The 19,926-nt window shown below is 36.9% G+C and overlaps 1 protein-coding gene across 1 annotated transcript in view; it reads right to left on the reverse strand.

Annotated features, from left to right (window-relative positions):
- The window catches only part of nyap2a (neuronal tyrosine-phosphorylated phosphoinositide-3-kinase adaptor 2a), a 42,951-nt gene that overhangs the window by 19,167 nt on the left and 3,858 nt on the right, over positions 1–19,926 (reverse strand). The window contains 2 exon segments of the mRNA XM_051863833.1: positions 9,555–9,862; positions 19,360–19,580. Of these exon segments, the coding sequence (XP_051719793.1) occupies positions 9,555–9,862; positions 19,360–19,556 (505 nt within the window). The 5' untranslated portion in view covers positions 19,557–19,580.

Genomic DNA, 19,926 nt, shown 5'->3' on the forward strand with positions numbered 1-19,926 from the left:
CATCTAATGGCGTAATAATGTAACTTCTGTTGCTGTTCACGGTCAGGGACTGTTTTTTCCGGTGGAAAGAGGCTTTTAGTGATTTTACTTCATGAAAGTTGCATTGATAGATATATTTTTTGACTTTAATATTTGTATTGTGTGGTAACCGTTTTATAGAAGCAATAAGGTACTCGAGGCTAGTGCTGTATCGTAACATAACAATATGTAATATATTATATATTTAAATTTATTAATAATATTTTAATAGTGTATATATATAATGCAATTTACATGTTGTTGTTTTTTTTTATGAAATCTAAATGGTATGAGACTTTTCTTGCCATACTTCATACTTCAGTGCAATAAAATTGAAATAAAAAAATAAATTTGTTATAATATTCATTTTATAATAAATCCAAAAGCAAAACACACGAAAAGAACAATAAAAGGGAGTGGAAATGGCAAATGAGTGGTCCTCTGCAGCCATCTACTGGTTATATTGGTAATTTCATGTTACTTTCATGTTAAAATTAAGTGTGTTTGTGACAGAAGTTAATTTTACTGCACAAACATAGTTATGGTGTTTAAAACATTACATGTGCTTTTTTACACACATACTGCCAATCTGGACAGTTACAGTAATATAAAGTTTGTCTGTATCCTTAATGAATATTAGCTGGTTATTTAAAATGATCAGAAATTAATTCAGTATTCAGGGATTGACTTGATAGCTAGCATAAAACTTACTGTATTGTTCATGCCTACCCTAGTATAAAAACAATATATTAAATTCTTTTTTTTTTTTTTTTTTTAAATCATACCCTCATTGAGGCCTGAGCCCCCCTAATATTGAAATCCTAGAATGGCCTCTGCTGAATACTCTGTGAAGTACACTTTGCAGGGCACTATCGGGCAGTTGGAGTGTGCTACTGTCAGTAACTGGCGATGTTAGCTTGTAGAGATGCTAGGCTTTGCTTTCTGTATGTGGTGGGAGCAGTTCATGGAATAATCAAACAGGCAGTTTCCTACACTGGCGGGCTGTGAGAAAAACTAGAGTGGAGAAAACTAGGTCATTTTAACTTCATGAATGAATTTATTCCTGACTAATCATCTCAGTGGAAAGCGACTGTTTCAATTTCTCTTCCGCCCTCCCCCTCTTGTTTACTCACTCATGCTCCATCTTTCTGTCATTTCTCCCCACATCACCCCGGCTGGGCTCAGTGAAGGGCAACTTGACTGACCCGTTTCCTCCAGCAATGGCAGGGCATTGTGTGTGTTTGTATTTGTGTCTATTAGTGTGTCTCTTCCCAACAGCAAGCACAAGTAATAGTTAATGGGGCAGCATGGGATGTATGCTAATTTTTAATCTCCCGTAAAGCTGGCTGAAGCTATAATTACGTCATTCTCTAGAGACTCTGGATCCCTGTGTGTGTGTGTGTGTGTGTGTGTGTGTGTGTGTGTGTGTGTGGATGGCGTTTTGTTATATAAAGGACATGACAAGGGTTTATATCAGCTTTGTGGTTGAACTCTGTGATACACAGATGAAAAGTCAGCAAGAATGACTAAATGATTTAACTTATCATTTAGAGAAAGATTACAGTACCTCACACAAGTGACAGAAAGAGGACAGAGTGGCTCGCATTCTCTCAGCAATTTTACACACAAACTTGTACACCTTGCAAGAGCCTCCCATATACTTCTGATATAAATAGCAACTGCCATTGTGTGTGAAGTTAAAGATATGGCGTTTCAGAGATTTTTGTTAGTAATGATTTGGGAAAATAGTACTGCTGTTGTTTAGCAAATGGTTAGGTCTCATTTTTTATGGTTGGCGCCGATGCCCCCTGCTGCAGAAGCAGAATCCTGTCTGGTGTGTGGGCATGTGCTTGTGGAAAGCATGTTAATGTGAGTGTGTGTACCTGGTATTCCTAAATGTCTCAATGAGGAAAACAGCTCCTAAATCAAGTTTTTTGAAAATGTAAAACTGCAGAAAGTTTTCTGTGATGGGTAGGTTTAGGGGTAGGGGATAGAATATACAGTTTATACAGCATAAAAATAATTGTCTATCGAAAGTCCCCATAAAACACGGGAACCAGTATGTGTGTGTGTTTGCGCGCGTGTGTTATAAGTGAATTTGATGTCTGTGACACGGCAAAATATAGGGCACTGTGTTCCAGAGGACAGCAGGTGCATGATGTACCTTCCCCTCACAGCACATCCATCTCTCTCTATCTCTCTTTGAAGCAGAAACCGCCTCATGATGTTTCCCATTAGAGGATGTAGCAAATGCTCCATCTCTTATCTAGTATTACACTGCTGATTTAATATAGATGTTTATCTGTGTTTGTGTGTGTATGATAATGCACTTATATTGATTTCTCTCTAAATTAGAGGTGAAATAGTCCTCGCCAATGAGATATACAGCACAGATATACGCCTATAGGGACACCAGATGCCACATGTCATTAAGTTTAATACGATGCTGTTTAAAGAACATTGGTTATGATTTATTAAGGTTTTGCATGTATGTCACTAGCTCTCTCTCTCTATCAGTGTTATATATAGGACATACATGTTCCCTTGACACTAGGTCAGCATAGAGGATAACACTCACTAACGTGCACATGCTCACGCTCACAGGGATCAAATAAAGGAAGAAACAGGGATATAATCAGAGTGCTCAATCAGAGATGTGTACCACATTTTTTAAAAATATGGCACTACTACACTTCCAAGCTTTTGTATCAAATAATACCAAGGTTTTGGACATGTACCATGGTAGATATTAATGTACCATGGTTTTACCATCTGATACCATCACTGTACCATGGTACCACCATAGTATTTTTTGTAAGAGGAATCACATAGAGGAAAAAAGAGATATAATCAGATTTATGTAGATGGTATTACCATGTTTTTGTCTATGTAGCATTGTTTTACCATGTTTTTGGAACATTTAAGTATAGTATACTTAGTATAAGTACCTTGTATATAATATCATGGTAAATGTGCATGGTAGTCAATCAGTACTATATATATATATATATATCAAAGTACCATGGTTTTACCATCTGATACTATCATTGTACCACGGTATCACTAAAAACTGTGTTTTTGGACATATTTATGCCATGGTATTGACTGTATTGAAGTACCTTGTATGTAAAAATACCATGTACTGTATATAAATATAGTATTCATTCAGTACTGTGGTATTTATCAAAGCACAATGATTTTACCATCTGATACTATAATGGCAAAACCATAGTATTTTTTTTTTTTTGTATGAGGAATCATATGGAGGGTATATACAAAGAGGTATATAATCAGACGTATTACATAGTATTACCATGTTTTTTTGTACATGTACCATGGTTATACCATGTTTTTTAGACATTCAACATGGTAATACTTTGAAGTACTTTGTATATATCATAGCATATGAGCATGGTAGTCAATCAGTACTATGATATTTATCAAAGTACCATGGTTTTACCATCTAATACCTTTATTATACCATGGTACCACCACAGTAATGGCTTGCTTCCCCTGAGTGTTACGGTACAGTTCAGTACAGTAGGTATCCCAACGGAAGGTTCCCAAAAAAGTGGTACGGTATGGTTCGGAATTAGGGTACCATTCAGAACTTCTGACAATGGAAATGGCAAAAATTGCGTACCATACTTTACTGTACAGTACCATACCGCTTGGTGGAAACTAGCCATAAGTGTAGAAAAAAGAGAGAAGACAGATGGAGAGAGAATTTTCTATAGCATGAATTTGGAAATTAAACAGGAAGAAGAAAAGAGGGCGGGTCTATGAGAAAGGGAATGCGTAAACGAGTGAGATAAAAGACAGGATAGTAATGAGCAAAACAAGAAATGGTGCCAAAGTGGGGTGGGAAATGAAGGCATGAGAGTAAAGGGGGGATGAGGGATGGGGGAAGTGTAGTGTAGTGTGGGAGCTCAGGGGAGAGAGAGAAGAGAAGGAGGAGAGATGTTGAGCTCTTTGAGGCTCCTCTGGAGGAATTATCCGTGGCCCTTGGTGTGGTGGAAATGCCACAGAGCCTCAAGCTAAGTGCGTCAAACTCAAAAACACAATCTCTCTGTCTCTCTGTATACATCATTACTCGAATATCAAGACTTTATGATCCTGTATGATTTTAAATATATGCTCTGGGCACGATATGAAAGCAGAAAAGAGTACAGATGTATGGGGAAATAAGTGGTTATATGTGTTTGAAGTGGTAAAGCAAATCAACATATTAACATGATTTCAGATCATGTGACACTGAAGACTGGACTAATGATGCTGATTATACTATATTAGTATACTTCAAAATGAGGCTGCATATGTTTGAGGTTAAATATATACTGAAAAGGATGATGTGCTGTAGATAGTACAGTGAGATTGGCTGTGTTTCAAATTTCACTGCAAAGAGCTGGTTGATGTTTTAAGGGTTAATGTATTCTAAATGAGGTTGCGAACATTGTAAAATGAGGTCAAGTGCTCGAGTGGGGTTAGGTATGTTGTAATGTGTGCTTCTGCTTTGAATTTGAAAGAAAAGCACTTTGAAAGCTCAGCTCTCTGAGTGAGATCAGTAAAGATCAAGTTAAGGGTTAAGGGAAGGCTAATGTGTGTGGAAATGACTGTGTGTGTGGAATAGTAAAGTCCGTTGGGGGATTTGTTCAACTGTATAATATAAAACAGCCTAGACCAGCACATTTATTTTGCAGGATGTGTGAAAATTTTGTCTGCATAAGCTTACAATAGAAAAATGTGTATGTATACATGATTTGTTCCACCAGTGGAAGATTACATCACATCTTTGTGTGCATGATGTGTATGCGCATCACGACTCAAGTCTCCTGCTTGTCGTCCTTGTAGCCGTGAACTTGTTTATAAGAGGCATCATCTTTGTTTTGGTTGATTTTGTCTGAAGCTGTCGCCGCCGGTAAAAAACCTAGGCCCGGAATGTTGCCCGTGGCAACGGTTGCCCCTGTTCATAATGACACTGCAGCCACCGAGCAACCAATGAGAGTGTTTTGCTGGCTCAGGGTGACCAGTCAGAGGAGGAGAAAGAGTTGATGTCACTTGTTCTTAGAAACATACTTGAGTGTATTTACAGGTGTCTGGGAAAGTGAATATGAGCTGACCTTTTATCGGTGCAGTGATGTTAAGAGCCATTTTCTGTTATGTAAAGACTGACTCATTACAGTGTACAAGTGTGCAGCGCTACAGTTAAGTGTGTATCAAGTCCTTCTCAAAGCAAGTCAGTCCACTCGACGTCCACCTTGGTAATGCTGTTTTCTGTCGTAACTGTCAAAGACACCAAGGGGAGCACTTATACCCATATTCAGAAATTTTATATATATATATATATATATATATATATATATATATATATATATGGGCCTTAATAATAATAAAAAACAAAGATATACATCCAAAGTATGTAAGGTAGTACAACTAGATCTCTTTTATTGAATCCAAAAGATTTTAAATATATATTTTGCTACATATAAAGGTATTTTAAAGATTTTGAAGTGTCAAAAGGTCATTCGGTTTAACCGTCCAAAGGCCAATACAGCCACTTCATTTGTGATTAAAATATCTTAATGTGTAATAAATGTATGTATTTTTTATTCTGGCATGATTTTATAACATCATATCAGAAGTCGCTTTGTTATGAGAAAGAATGTCCGGAAAAATTAATTTCATTGATTCATTTGGAGTAACCAATATAAGGGGACCATTTTGGATCAAGTCATGAGGTCAATATCATGTGACAGGATGTGACATCATTCAGACACCTGCAAAGGACCACATTGGTCAAAGTAACGAACTCTCTTTTAACTATTTGAAAAATTCATGTTTTCACTTGCTCGTACGCATGTCCCGAAACATCAGGTCATTTGGTACAACCGCTATAAAACATGGAAAATGTTGTAATATTTTAAAAACTTGTACTAAATATAAAATGTTTAATTGTCCTTTTGCTAGCTAGCTAGATATCAGCCTGTTAGCATTGTTTGAAAATATCGTCATTCGGTATAACAAAAAGTGTCATTCGGTAAAACCGAAATGTTGGTTAAACCCAATGACTTTTTTGGTGACAAATTTTGTCCATCTTGTAAAAAAATGACAAAAACAGTGTTAATTGATTATAAAAACCACATAATCTCATTGTTAACACTTAATAAAACTTAATTATATCTAAACTTTATATATATAAACTTAATATTATATTAATTATATCTCCATTATGTTTTTTTTACACTTTTAAAAACCTTATTCGTCAATGATCCATATATATATTGAAGTGCACTATGTCTCTTATGACCAAAATACAATATACAGCAGTATTGTAAAATATTATTACAATTTAAAATATCTGTTTTCTAAATAATTGTTTTCTAAAATATAATTGGTAACAATTTACAATAAGGTTCATTTGTTAACATTAGTTAATGTATTAACCAACATTTACAATGAGCAATACAAGTATTTATTAATCTGTTGTTCATTGTTTGTTCATGTTAGTTCACAGTGCATTAACTAATGTTAATTAATACAACTCTTGATTTTAATAATGTATTAGTAAATGTTGAAATTAAAGCTGCAATATGTAGATTTTCGCTGCTAGAGGTCGCCTATTCAAAACAAAGGTGTAGCTTGATGATGCTTGTTTGAAATCATGGGAGTTGTCGTCTTCACCTCACAGCCAGTGGAAAAGAATAGGGACGGGACTTGGGCATGAATGAGATTATTAATATTATTGTAGTATGAAGCAGTGCAGAGTCGAGTGATGTGGGAGCTGAATGAGGAGTGGAACTTTTATTATGCTGCAGTTGCCACTTCCGCTTTTCCGGTCATGAGTATGAGGTAACACCGCACTGTTTATCATATTAGATACATTTGAGTGTGTTGAAAATGATGTTATAATGTTACTCTGTGCGTTTGCTTGGTGGCTGCTGTGAGACACTGTTGCACACTGCAGTAAGATAGATCGTTGTTAAAAAATCATAATAATAAATGCTGGGTGGCTTGTGTTGATAAATGGCATGCAATTAATTTTAAATGTATTGTGTAATGGAGAAAATTACTTAGCTACTTGACAAAAGTTTTTCTCTGATGCACGGTAAAAGCATGGTACTAGATTTAAACAATAAGACTAAACGTGTTGAGCTATATAACAATAATTCGTTTTCTGTCTATAAATGTAACCAAACAGTTGTTCCCTTGTCTAATAAAACGTAATATATTGAAGCGTTTTTGGTGTTTCTATGGTTTCTACAAAATAAAACCGGAAACCGAGGGTAACGCGGATATGACGCCATTGACAGGCGACTCCCGGACACGTTCTCATATCCTTGGTTAAAATCACAATTTTCTCACGATTTACAAATAGTTGGAAACATTTGGGATATTGTAAGTACTCAACTAAACAAAATATATAACACTGGCCTAGTGGTTTTTGGATATTTTACGGCAAAAAATCTTACATATTGTGCCTTTAACATTAACTAAGATTAATAAATGCTGTAGAAGTATTGTTCATTCTTTGTTCATCATGTTACCTAAAGTAGTTAACTAATGAAGCCTTATTGTAAAGTATTACCATATAATTTATTCCTGTGATGGCAAAGCTGAATTTTCAGCAGCCACTACTCTTATGAATAGAGGCTTCAAAAGATCAGCATTTAAAATAAAATTTTGTAAAGTCTTTACTGTCACTTTTATAAAATGCCCTGTAAAATCTGGCACAAATACATACATTTTATCTTGTATGATTAAACTAAAAAAATACAAAATTATTTTTCTAATGTGCCTGTTTTTTATAAAGTCTGACGTAAAGCAAAAAGCAAGATTTCCTTTACTGTCAACAAGTCGAATGATTTCTTTGTTTCGTCCTTATACTGTCTGTAGGTGTACGGTGCATTTCTGTTTGTATGCATATATGTTCATATAGTGAGTGATCATGCTTATAAAATATCTACCACTTTTCCTGTCTACCTTTTCTGTGTGATGTGGACTGCAGAGAGGAAGAGGGTTTGTTGTGTGTGTGTGTGTGTGGAGCTCAAAGGAGGCACTGCATGTGTAATGATCCATGAGAATAAGGCATGCATGAAAGAGATGGCAGAACAGAGGGGATTTGCATATAACAGTGAAGTGATGAGAAAGAATAAAGAGGCACTTTTTTCAGTCTTGGAATGCATGTGTGTGTTTGTTTTTTGTTTTTTATAGAAGAAATGCATGGCAATTGTAGTAACATTTCTACTTCATTCATTCCCTCCCCATTCATTCTACTTCATTACTACAATCATTTTAAATTGTAATATTCACAGTAATATTTCACAATTTTACTGTGATGTTTATATGGACGATGTGCTTATATTATAGAAATATTAAAGGGTTAGTTCACCCAAAAATGAAAATTCTGTCATTTATTACTCACCCTCATGTCGTTCCACACCCGTAAGATGAATTACAAATTAAGATATTTTTGATAAAATCCGATGGCTCAGCGAGGCCTGCATTGACAGCAAGACAATTAACACTTTCAATGCCCAGAAAGCTACTAAAGACATATTTAAAACAGTTCATGTGACTACAGTGGTTCAACCTTATTGTTATGAAGCAACGAGAATACTTTTTGTGCACCAAAAAAAAAAAAAAAAAAAAAAAAAACCGACTTCATGAAGCTTTGAATCTTTTGTTTGGAATCAGTGGTTCGGAGCGTGTATCAAACTGCCAAAGTCACGTGATTTCAGTAAACGAGGCTTCGTTACGTCATAAGAGTTTCGAAATTTCAATGGTTCACCACTGGGGGGCGTGACTTTGGCAGTTTGATACACGCTCCGAACCACTGATTCGAAACAAAAGATTCATAAAGCTTCGAAGCTTCATGAAGCAGTGTTTTGAAATCACCCATCACTAGATATTGTTGAATAAAATCGTTATTTTGTTTTTTTGGCGCACAAAAAGTATTCTCGTCGCTTCATAACATTAAGGTTGAACCACTGTAGTCACATGAACTGTTTTAAATACGTTTTTAGTAGCTTTCTGGACATATGATCTTGCTGCCAATGCAGGCCTCACTGAGCCATCGGATTTTATCAAAAATATCTTAATTTGTGTTCTGAAGATGAACGAAGGTCTTACGGGTGTGGAACAACATGAGGGTAAGTAATTAATGACAGAATTTTCATTTTTGGGTGAACTAACCCTTTAAGCAGCATAACAATTTTCAACATTGATTTCTGAAGGATCATATGACATCTTTGTCATCGCAGGAATAAATAAAACTTTAAACTATATTAAAATAGAAAACTGTCATTTTATATTGTAATATTTCACAATATTACTGTGATGTTTATGTGGACGATGTGCTTATATGATGTTTAACTGAGAGTGAAAGAGAGTGAGAGAGATCGCATCACTAACAAAATGTATCTTGGGTTTTGTTTTAGACATGCTTACACTGCATTATGAATTGCATTCGGACACATTTCCAAATGCAAAATCAAGCTACTAGTGTTAACATATTACATAAATACATAAATATTTACCGTCACTTTTCTCTGTTTCCTTCCCGCTCTTCCCCGTGCTGAGCCCAGTGTTGACAGTCTCAGAGGAAGTGCTGAGTTTGGTGTTAGGATCTCGTCTGGGTTTGGGCGGGGGCTGTTTTCGTGAGGTGGGACTCCCCTCCTCCTCTCCCCCTCCCACTGAGTGCAGAGACTGCGAGCGTACGGTGAAGCCCAGGCCGCAGGGAGGAGGAACTCGGTCCTGAGGGGCCGGCATCGTCATGAAGCCCATACGAAAGTGTTTGCCTGCGTATCCCCCTCCCTCTGTCACACGGGCCACATCCTCACCAATCCTGAAGAGAGAAAGACAATTTCACAAAGTAATACATTTGCACTCAGCCATGGCCCCGCCCATCTATGAACTTTTGACCCCATATACTTCCTGAAACCTGGATGGATTTCAGCATCCATCAGACCAACGTTCCAGAATAGAGCAAAATGTTTTCGGTTTTTGCTTCAAAATGACAGAACACCAGCACAGATGTTAGTATTCTGCACTAGTCATTAATGTACTAAATTCATTAATGTGAACTTGCAAAAAATACAGCACACAAACAAACATAAATATAGTACAGGTCAGAGCGTTATTTAGGAGTCAGAGTGATATTTAGGATCCATCATGCAAATGAAATTAAGAATGTAGGCTATGTGTTGTGGTCAATAAATGACCATGAACTGAACTTGTATTAAACTGAACTATTGAAGTTTCAAAACACTTATGACATAACAAAGCCTCGTTCACTGAAATCATGTGATTTGTAAAGATCCATAAAGCTTCATGAAGCAGTGTTTTGAAATCGCCCATAACTAGATATTGTTGAATAAAGTTGCTATTTTTTTTTTTTTTTTTTTGGTGAACAAAAAGTATTCTCGTCGCTTTATAATATTAAGGTTGAACCACTGTAGTCACATGAACTGTTTTAAATAGTAGCTTTCAGGGCATTGAAAAGGGGAGTGTTCTTGCTGTCAATGGAGGCCTCACTAAGCCATCGGATTTTATCAAAAATATCTTAATTTGTGTTCCGAAGATGAACGAAGGTCTTACGGGTGTGGAACGACATGAGGGTGAGTAACTAATGACAGAATTTTCATTTTTGGGTGAACTAACCCTTTAAGCAATACAAATGTGACAAAATATTCCATGTTTGAAATGTAAGAATTTACATTTCATGAGGAAAGGCAAATTCACTTCATCCATTTATCTGTTCCCTCATAACTTCATGAATCTATCTTGCCTAAAAGTCATTTCTGCATAATCCAATTCAGAGCAATTTGGCTGGATTTTAAGATGATTTCTGCACCGAATATTCCATAAAAATTGAGTTACTTTAATCTGTCTGTTCATGAGAAAGTGCAAGAGAGAGAGAGAGAGAGAGAGAGAGAGAAAGAGAGAGCGAGCAAGAGAAGGGGGCAGTCAGTTCAATTGCTGTCTCTCAAATTCTCTCTCTCTCGGCGGAAAACTAATCATACTAAAGGGCAGACAGGATTTACTCACGTTGGCTTTAAGTAACCATTCACTCACACACACACACACACAGATTGTGAATGTGTAATCAGAGGGGAGGGTGTGGTGCTGTGGTGGTTCATAAAGAATGATTGAGAGTCTGTCTGCCAACCTCACTGCACCAGCGTCCCTCATCTCTCCACATCCTCTCTCTCTCTCACTCGTTCTCTATTTCCATCCTTTCATCCGTGTGTTGTCATCTGTCTTGTCTTTCTTGTACAGTCTGCAATTTTTCCCTCCCTCTCAGTTGTCACACTTCACACAGTCTTGAGTGCCAGTCATTTATAGTCACACCTTTTTTTCTTTCCTTTCTCTTTTCACATTACATTAAAATAATGTTACCAAATGTGTTTATCAGTCTCTCATTTTACTTTCTCTTATGCCAGTTAATGTGATGAAACTATTAACATTGCAATGCCAATGACAGAAAACCAATTGAGGCTTCAGTTGAAAGATTAAATCGCCAGCAAACATTGTCTCGTACCTTCTCATTTTTTCTTTGTCCATCACTTATACACTACCACACAAACGTTTTTTTTAAAGGAATTAATAGTTTCATTCAGCAAGGATCAATTAAATTGAACAAAAGTGACAATACTTCTATAATATTACTAAATATTTTGGTTGAAAATAAATGCTGTACTTTTGAACTGTCTATTCATCAAAGAATCCTGAAAAAATGCATCAAGGTCTCCACAACAATATAAAGCAGCACAGCTGTTTTCAACATTGTTCAAATGTTTCTTGAGCATCAAATCATCGTATTAGAATGATTTCTGAAGGATCATGTGACACTGAAGACTGGAGTAATGTTGATGAAAATTTAGCTTTGTCATCACAGGAGTGTTATGTGCTATTTTATGTGCTAAAAATGATGTGCTGTTATGCGCTAGTGTGTTATTTTGTGTTTCAGAGAGACTAAAAAACAAGTATGTTGTCATTCAAACCCCCCTCTCTTAAGCATCCACATCCTCTTTTATCCTCAGAAAATAATGTGGCATCATTATTTCAGTAGGAGACTAGCTCATTATGGTGACTCGATCACCTCACTGATGGATGTTCACACTAGTGTAGTGCTACTATTCCTGCTGACAAGACCAGCATCAACTTCTACAGTATGTTGATCCAGGCTAGTATATGCTGACTAGTCTGGGGCTTGTTTGTGCGAATGTCCTCACAAGGTAGTAAAACCTGAAATCACTTACGTTGTGGGGAGCAGCTAATGGCCCCTACAAGGAAAATAGCTTAATAAACATAATAAATAATGTCTTAAAGGGTTAGTTCACCCAAATATGAAAATTCTGTCATTAATTACTCACCCTCATGTCGTTCCACACCCGTAAGACCTTCGTTCATCTTCAGAACACAAATTAAGATGTTTAAGGTATATGACTCCTCCATAGACAGCAATATAATCAACACTTTCAAGGTCCAGAAAGGTACTAAAGATATTGTTAAAACAGCCGATGTGACTGCAGTGGTTCAAACTTAATTTTATGAAGCGATGAGAATACTTTTTGTGCACAAAAACAAAACAAAAATAACAACAATTTCTTCTCTTCTGTGTCATTCTCATATGTTGTTTACATCCAGCACTTCCAGGTTCTACATTAGAAAGCTGATTCATTATTGGCCGGCTCCTGCGTCAGCATCACACATACGCGTCGTGCTGCTCACATGATCAGCCTCTGCCAAAACTGAGCCGGCATTCAGACGTAAACATGGAAGCCTTCACTGTGCTTACTGCAACAGCTGCGTAAGAATAGTGAAAGGGAAGAGAAGAGATTGTTAAATAAAGTTGTTATTTTTGTTTTTGCACACAAAAAGTATTCTCATCGCTTCATAAAATAATGGTTGAACTACTGTAGTCACATCGACTTTTTTAAGGGGCCATTCACATATCGCGTCTTTTGCACGCTCAAATTTGTTATTTCAAATGTAGGCCCATAATGGAAGCGACGCGGTCTTGACGCGCATGCGGTGCGTTTTCCAGGCGCATGAAAACTTTTCAGAATGCCGCAAGCGCACCGCGGGTCATATGACAAGAACCAACCGATCAGCTTCAGCCTTTCCGTAACAAAACATCGAAATCTCGGCTGAACAGCTGATCATAGCTGTACAGGTTGGTTTTTATATCTCATCTCCATAAACATATCTAGTGGTAAAACTAATGCAAGGGCTAGAAATCAATTTATCCTTTGCTGAAACTTCCTCATCGTCGTGGAGAGCGCGGTTCATGGTTACATAGCAACGATAGATGCCACGGGAGCGCAAGCGCTTTGGAAATAAGGAGAAAGTGGCGCGGCCGCGCTTTCCACGCGTTTTTAGACGCGATATGTGAACGGCCCCTAACAATGTCTTTAGTACCTTTCTGGACCTTGAAAGTGTTGATTATATTGCTGTCTATGGACGAGTCATATACCTCTCGGAGTAATTAATGACAAAATTTCAATTTTTGGGTGAACTAACCCTTTAATTAAAATGCTGAAATGTTTGTGTGAGGATTTAAGTGTAGGGTTAGGGGAAATAAAAATATCATTTGTTCAGTACAACTTAAATAATGGATTTACATGTAAGATCTCGTCCATGATAGAATAACAAACGTGTGTATGTGAAGGGTTGAAGGTCATGAGAATAGAGGTTAGTAGGGCAAAGCTTGGATTTCTAAAGCTAATGGATTTGATGGAAAGAGTTGTGAGCAGTGACTGGTTTGCCTGCATACGTACATACAGAGGATGCATTGATTTATTTGCAGGCTACAATGAACGTGAAATATTGTACACACATACATGCATCTATATACAGTATTGACGGTTTTGTACTTTATCTCTCTGTTTCAAACATAAACTATTCTCAATGGACGCAAAGAGAAGCAGGTATGCCTGAAGCCACTCTGTATGGTGTGTGTGTGTGTGTGTGTGTGTGTGCGCAGTACTGTTATGTTTGTCTGTATTGATCAGAGCTCAGTAAATAAACTTCTGTCTTTGCCTGTCCAGCAGTTCACACCCATCAGCCCTTCTCTAATACATCAGCCTTTCATCCTTGTCTCCAATCTTTATACTGCAATATTTTTTCCTTGCGTGCTTTGAGTCATTTTTAAATGTTTTTGTCAGCCTCTCTTTCTTTTCCACCCCTTTCACCTTTTTTCCTCTGTTTTGTCTTATCTTTTCATCCAGAGACAGCTCTGTAGAGTAATATGACTGTTTTTCTCTCTCATCCTTCTACCGAGGTAATGCACCAATCAAATTGACCTTTTCTTGACCTTCACTGATATGTCAATGCCCATGTTATTGATCTGAGAATGTCTGTAGATTTATTTCCTCAAAGACCGCCCTTCTGTAGCATTTCCCATTCGTTTTAATGTTGATGTTTACATCAGGCCGTAGTGACACAGTTTATGTCAGCATAGACGATACCATTGACTGCGGTTTGCGTTAGACACCAAATTGCTTTCAGGGCTTCTGAATGCTGCTATGGCAACAATGTCAAAACTATTTCCAGGCAATTTATTGAACATGAATTATCATTTATATCTGGAAAGCTGTGTTAGACAGTTCATGCCCTTCCACTGCTATACAGTAAAGATGCAAACATGTGCACACACACACACACACACACACATTCTACTACTACTATGATCAGTCTAACTACTGTCAAGAATGTCCAGGTTATTATTTATCCCAAAATAAAAAAGTAAAAAATCAGAAATTTTCCATAATGAAAAGCCTACTTTTAGAACCATCAAGATTTGCATAGGACATACTTTATGAAAATTAAGCATCTACGCCTATATAATATTACATTATAAAATATACATATTATATATATGTATTATTATTATTATTATGAGTTTACAAAAAGTGAAATAGTGTCTGGACATAATTGCTTGCTAATTATTGCATTACAGTAATGACTATAAAAATATCTATATGCAAAATAAAATTTATTATGGTTCTCAAAGGAGTTTTAAGGTGAAATATAACGTTTGCATCATGACATGATTATTGATTATTATTTTATTTTATTGATGATTATTTTACTGACAATTAAGCACATCCACCCCTCCCCCGATTCTTATAAGTCTGCTGTTATGTGTAACAATGACCATTCTCATTACTGTAATGCGAAAAATTAATGCTATAATAGTTCAATTGTAAATTGTCATACATTTGTAAAGTAAATATTTATTATTATTGGTGTATTTTATAATTAATATATGTATTATTACTTTTATATAATTTAATATTTTTATGATTTATTGAATTATTATTATTTTGAGTTCACAAAAATGAAACTTTTCATTACTTTATTACAGTAATGATAGGAAAATAATGTCACATTGAAAAAAAAAAGCTTAATTATCCTAAAATAAACGTCATTTTCTTTATGTATAATAATTTCTTATTATTTTTAAATGGTTTTCTGGGTGAAACATAACCTGGACATTTCTGTTTCTGGACACGTCCTGTTTTAACACCACAACAAAGAAAGTTGCTTGTAGAAAAACTCATAATACATACTTGTACATAATTTTTGTTTATATAAACATGCTTAGGTGTAACTATAGAACATTTGTGCCTATAAATTCATATTCATTTCCCAATCCAATCATATTCAAATTCATTTTAAGCCTGCACACACTCATATATGTGAGTGAGGTGAGTTGTAACAGGATTTATGGTATTATGTAGTTCCCTTAAGGTCATCAGATCCAGATTTTCCATTGTGTGTGTTCTTGGATGGGTTTCTCTATGTGTGTGTGATAACAGTTGAGTGACACATCCAAACCTGCCTTTTGTTATGTGTTTCAAGGGAGTGCATGTGTCCTCAGGGGCTAGCAGTCTAAATTTAGAGACGAGGACCAAGCCCACTGTTGCCATAGAAACTCACCCCTCTGTCTCCATGGTGACAGACCCTGTTTTTTCCCTCTCCAGGCTGAGGAGGTGTGACTTTAGGCCCTCCCACTGTCAGTGTTTATATCTGTGTGTTTTGATCCTCTTTCATGAGTTATATTAATGAAATTTTATCTGCATTCTGTAATCCTGATTCTTTAATCTCACTAAAACGCCTTCAAGAGAGAGACAAACCACAGATGAACTCGATCACTCTGTGTGTGTGTGTCATTGACCTCCTCTCCTCATGAAGAACACCCCACTTACGCCCCATTACTGTGGTAAGAGGACCCAAACTGTACGAAAAGAGGGCCAGCACTCAGAGCTCTCAGAGAGATGCTAAAGAGGAGGAAAGAGTCTGAGGTTTAATGACAGGGTACAAACAGGAGGAAATGTAGGGTTAAAGGGGCAGCAGAAGAGAAAATGAGGGGGTTGAGAGGACAAGATGCTGATAAAGAGAGAGTGGAAGGGCAAAAGTGGAATGAAGCAGGCAGAAAGGGTAAAGGAATGTCAAATTTATATAGTTCTTTACAACATTGTTTCAAAGCAGTTTTACAGAAAATCATGATGTTGTTTATAATATCTTAATATCTTCATGCCTTATTAGGTGTGGGCGGTATACCGGTAAACATGATTAACCAGTAGAAATTTGTCAAACAGTAGAGATTTTGGACTACCGTCTCTTATCGGGACGTTACTGTGCTGCGCTACCACGAAAGCTTAACATTTGAATGCGTTTTTAAGTCATTCAAGCACAATAAGCAGCGCACGCATAAAGCTGCTGCTCATAGAGCGGAGCTCTCTACACCCTTGCCTCATTTAGTATATGCGGTTCTATGAATATGCAAATTTGCCCCGCCTCCACTCACTCACACAAGCTCAGAGATCCACTCGTTGATGATCACACGTTGACGTGATTGGTTACAAGCTAGTTTGTGACACCAGCGATTTCAAATCGCATTTTTGAGACTGTCTTTGGTTCACTGCAGCTTTAAAGGTGCAATATGTAAGAATTTTGCAGTAAAATATCCAAAAACCACTAGGCCAGTGTTATATATTTTGTTCACCTGAGTACTTACAATATCCCAAATGTTTGCAACTATTTGTAAATCGTGAGAAAATTGCAATTTTAACCAAGGCTCCGGGACGTGTGAGGAGTCGCCTGTCAATTGCGTCATACCCGCGTTACCCTCGGTTTCCGGTTTTATTTTGTAGAAACCATGGAAACACCAAAGACGCTTTAATATTTACATGTTTTATAGACAAGGGAACATCTGTTTTGATATATTTATAGACAGAAAATTAATTATTGTTATATAGCTCAACACGTTTAGTCTTATTGTTTAAATCTAATTTTCCTGATTTTTTTGAGAGTACCATGCTTTACCATGCCTCAGAGAAAAACACTATTTTGTGAAGTAGCTAACATAGCATAATCAGATGCAGCTTTATTTTTAGTAACAGTAGTACAGCATTTTCTCCATCACACAATATGTTTTAAAATTAATTTCATGCCATTTATCAACACAAACCATCCAGCATTTAATATGATATTCTAAAATCGATCTATCTTACTGCAGTGTGCAACAGTGTCTCACAGCAGCCGCCGAACGAACGCACAGAGTAACGTTATAACATCATTTTCAACACTCTCAAATGTATCTAATATGATAAACAGAGCTGTGTTACCTCATACTCATGACCGGAAAAGCGGAAGCAGGCCGGCGACTGTGACATAATAAAAGTTCTGCTGAGGCGTGTGTTGCACAATCACTCCAGCGGCCTCGTTCAGCTCCCACAACACTCGGTTCTGCTCTGCTTCATACTACAGTAACGTTAATAATCTCATCCATGAACATGATTTGTTCCCGAGTCCTATCCCAATTCTTTTCCACTGGCCACTGAGGTGAAGACCACATGTCCCAAGATTCCACGCTCAAACTTGGCGTCATCAAGCTACGCCTTTGTTTTAAATAGGCCTCTAGCGACATCTAGCGGACAGAAAATTTACATATTGCACCTTTAAGGGGAAAATACTCAGCAATGAGTATGAATTTGAGTATTGACTCACTGAAATGAGTATTGACTTATGAATCCGCACATAGTTTGTCTTAAAGCATATTAAAAACACCACATTGACATATAAACAACTTTAAAAGCTTGATTTTCACCACAGGGGGTCTTTAATATACTTTCCCCCTCAGAAATACATAATTACTGAAGTAAAATGGGTTGCATACAGCATTTTGTGGATCTAAATTTAGCTACACAGAATTTAAAATAACAATAAAGGAGAATACAAACGCAGTGGAATATTATTACACACACAAACTCACACCTCGGGCCACCGTTAGATAAATTAGAGGATCCTTTTGTGTCTGTCTTTTATTAGATTGGCAGAATTGTCTGTTCTGAATGACTCTCTGTCGCTCTCTCTCGCAGACAAACACACACACACACACACACCATAATGGCCAAAGGTTTTCATTGACTCTGTGTTTGTCTCTCTAATATCCAGCTATTTCCTCATTGACTTTATGAGCTCAGGACCAGTGACCTTTATCTATCTGTCTCTCTCGCTCTCTCTCTCTCTGCACACATGGCTGACTAACAAATGTTAAAGAGCATTATTATTAACTAGACTTTTACATTTTCCTAAGAAAATGTGAGTGGTGCTTATTCATTAAAAAACTCACTGGCATGATGTCGAGGTATTGTGGATGGTTGCCATGTCATTGCTATGTGGTTGCTAAGGAAGTGGTTCTCAACTGGAGGCCGGGGCCAACTAGGGGGCCTCAGGATGACTTAAAAATATTTTATTAATAATTATTATTAATACATTCTAAATAATCTAACTCTAATATATTTTATTGAAGAATGTGCAGTTCTGAAATACAGAACATCACTTCTGTCTTACGTCACAAAAAAATAAAGAAATTTAATTTATAAAATTAATCAACCATGTTAATTTAATATATCAATAACAAAGTTGAAAACAAAAAGCTTTGTCATAATTACAGCCGAAATCTTAGCATATATGAGTGTTGGACAACAGGGGCCTTCAAGTTAAAAAGTTTGAGAACCACTGTGCTAATTCATTCTGGGTGGTTGCTAAGGTGTTGCTAGGGTGTTTTGGGTGGTTGCCAGGTCTCCATGACATTCTGGTTCCTAAATATCCTTCAGTGTGTATCTCTGGAATATTTCTGTCTGTTTTCTTGTTTGCCAGGTGAAAATTATAAGTCGGAACACTTTAATAGCTAGCAAAAACAGTGCAAGAAGGGCTGCAGCTGAATTATACTTTGATTTAGGGGTTTGTTCAAATCACTAAGTATGAAGAAGAGTAATAGCCAATATTCACATTTACATCAGTCTATCTCTTTCCATGTTTGTGTACCTCTTGATAGCTTCCTCCTGCCGTCTCTTCTTCTGGGTTTTCTCCTGTATGTATGCCCAGTGTGTGTGGTTGCGGACACGGTCGCTCTCTCGGGCAATGTCGGAGGCGTTCTGGATAACCAGCTCGTCGTACGCCCTCAGACCACTGTCCTCCACGTACTGTAGGAAACGGGTGCACTCGTCTTCCCCTGAATCCATCCTTCAGCAGAGCAGAGAGGCTGCCTGACAGACAGATGAAGAGAGAGAGAGAGAGAGAGAGAGAGAGATGAGTGTCTCACACACAATGTCATACTGTCCTCTTGAGAGCATGTTCTTTATAAAAAAAACAAAAAAAAACACAACGAACTCTGGAGGTACAGGTGGGATGTACACACACACACACACACACACACACACACAGACACACACACAATAGCATGTGTTCTCTGGGGAATCTGTTATCCTTTAACACTGAAGAGCATGATTCACTGCAGGGAAAGGGCAAGAGCTAGCATGTTTAACACACATGTTTACATAGCTATCTAAAATGAGGAGATGACACAGAGATAGATTATTAATATATAACTAA

The sequence above is a fragment of the Ctenopharyngodon idella genome, chromosome 15 (genome assembly GCF_019924925.1).
Source record: "Ctenopharyngodon idella isolate HZGC_01 chromosome 15, HZGC01, whole genome shotgun sequence".
NCBI classification, from domain to species: Eukaryota; Metazoa; Chordata; class Actinopteri; order Cypriniformes; family Xenocyprididae; genus Ctenopharyngodon; species Ctenopharyngodon idella.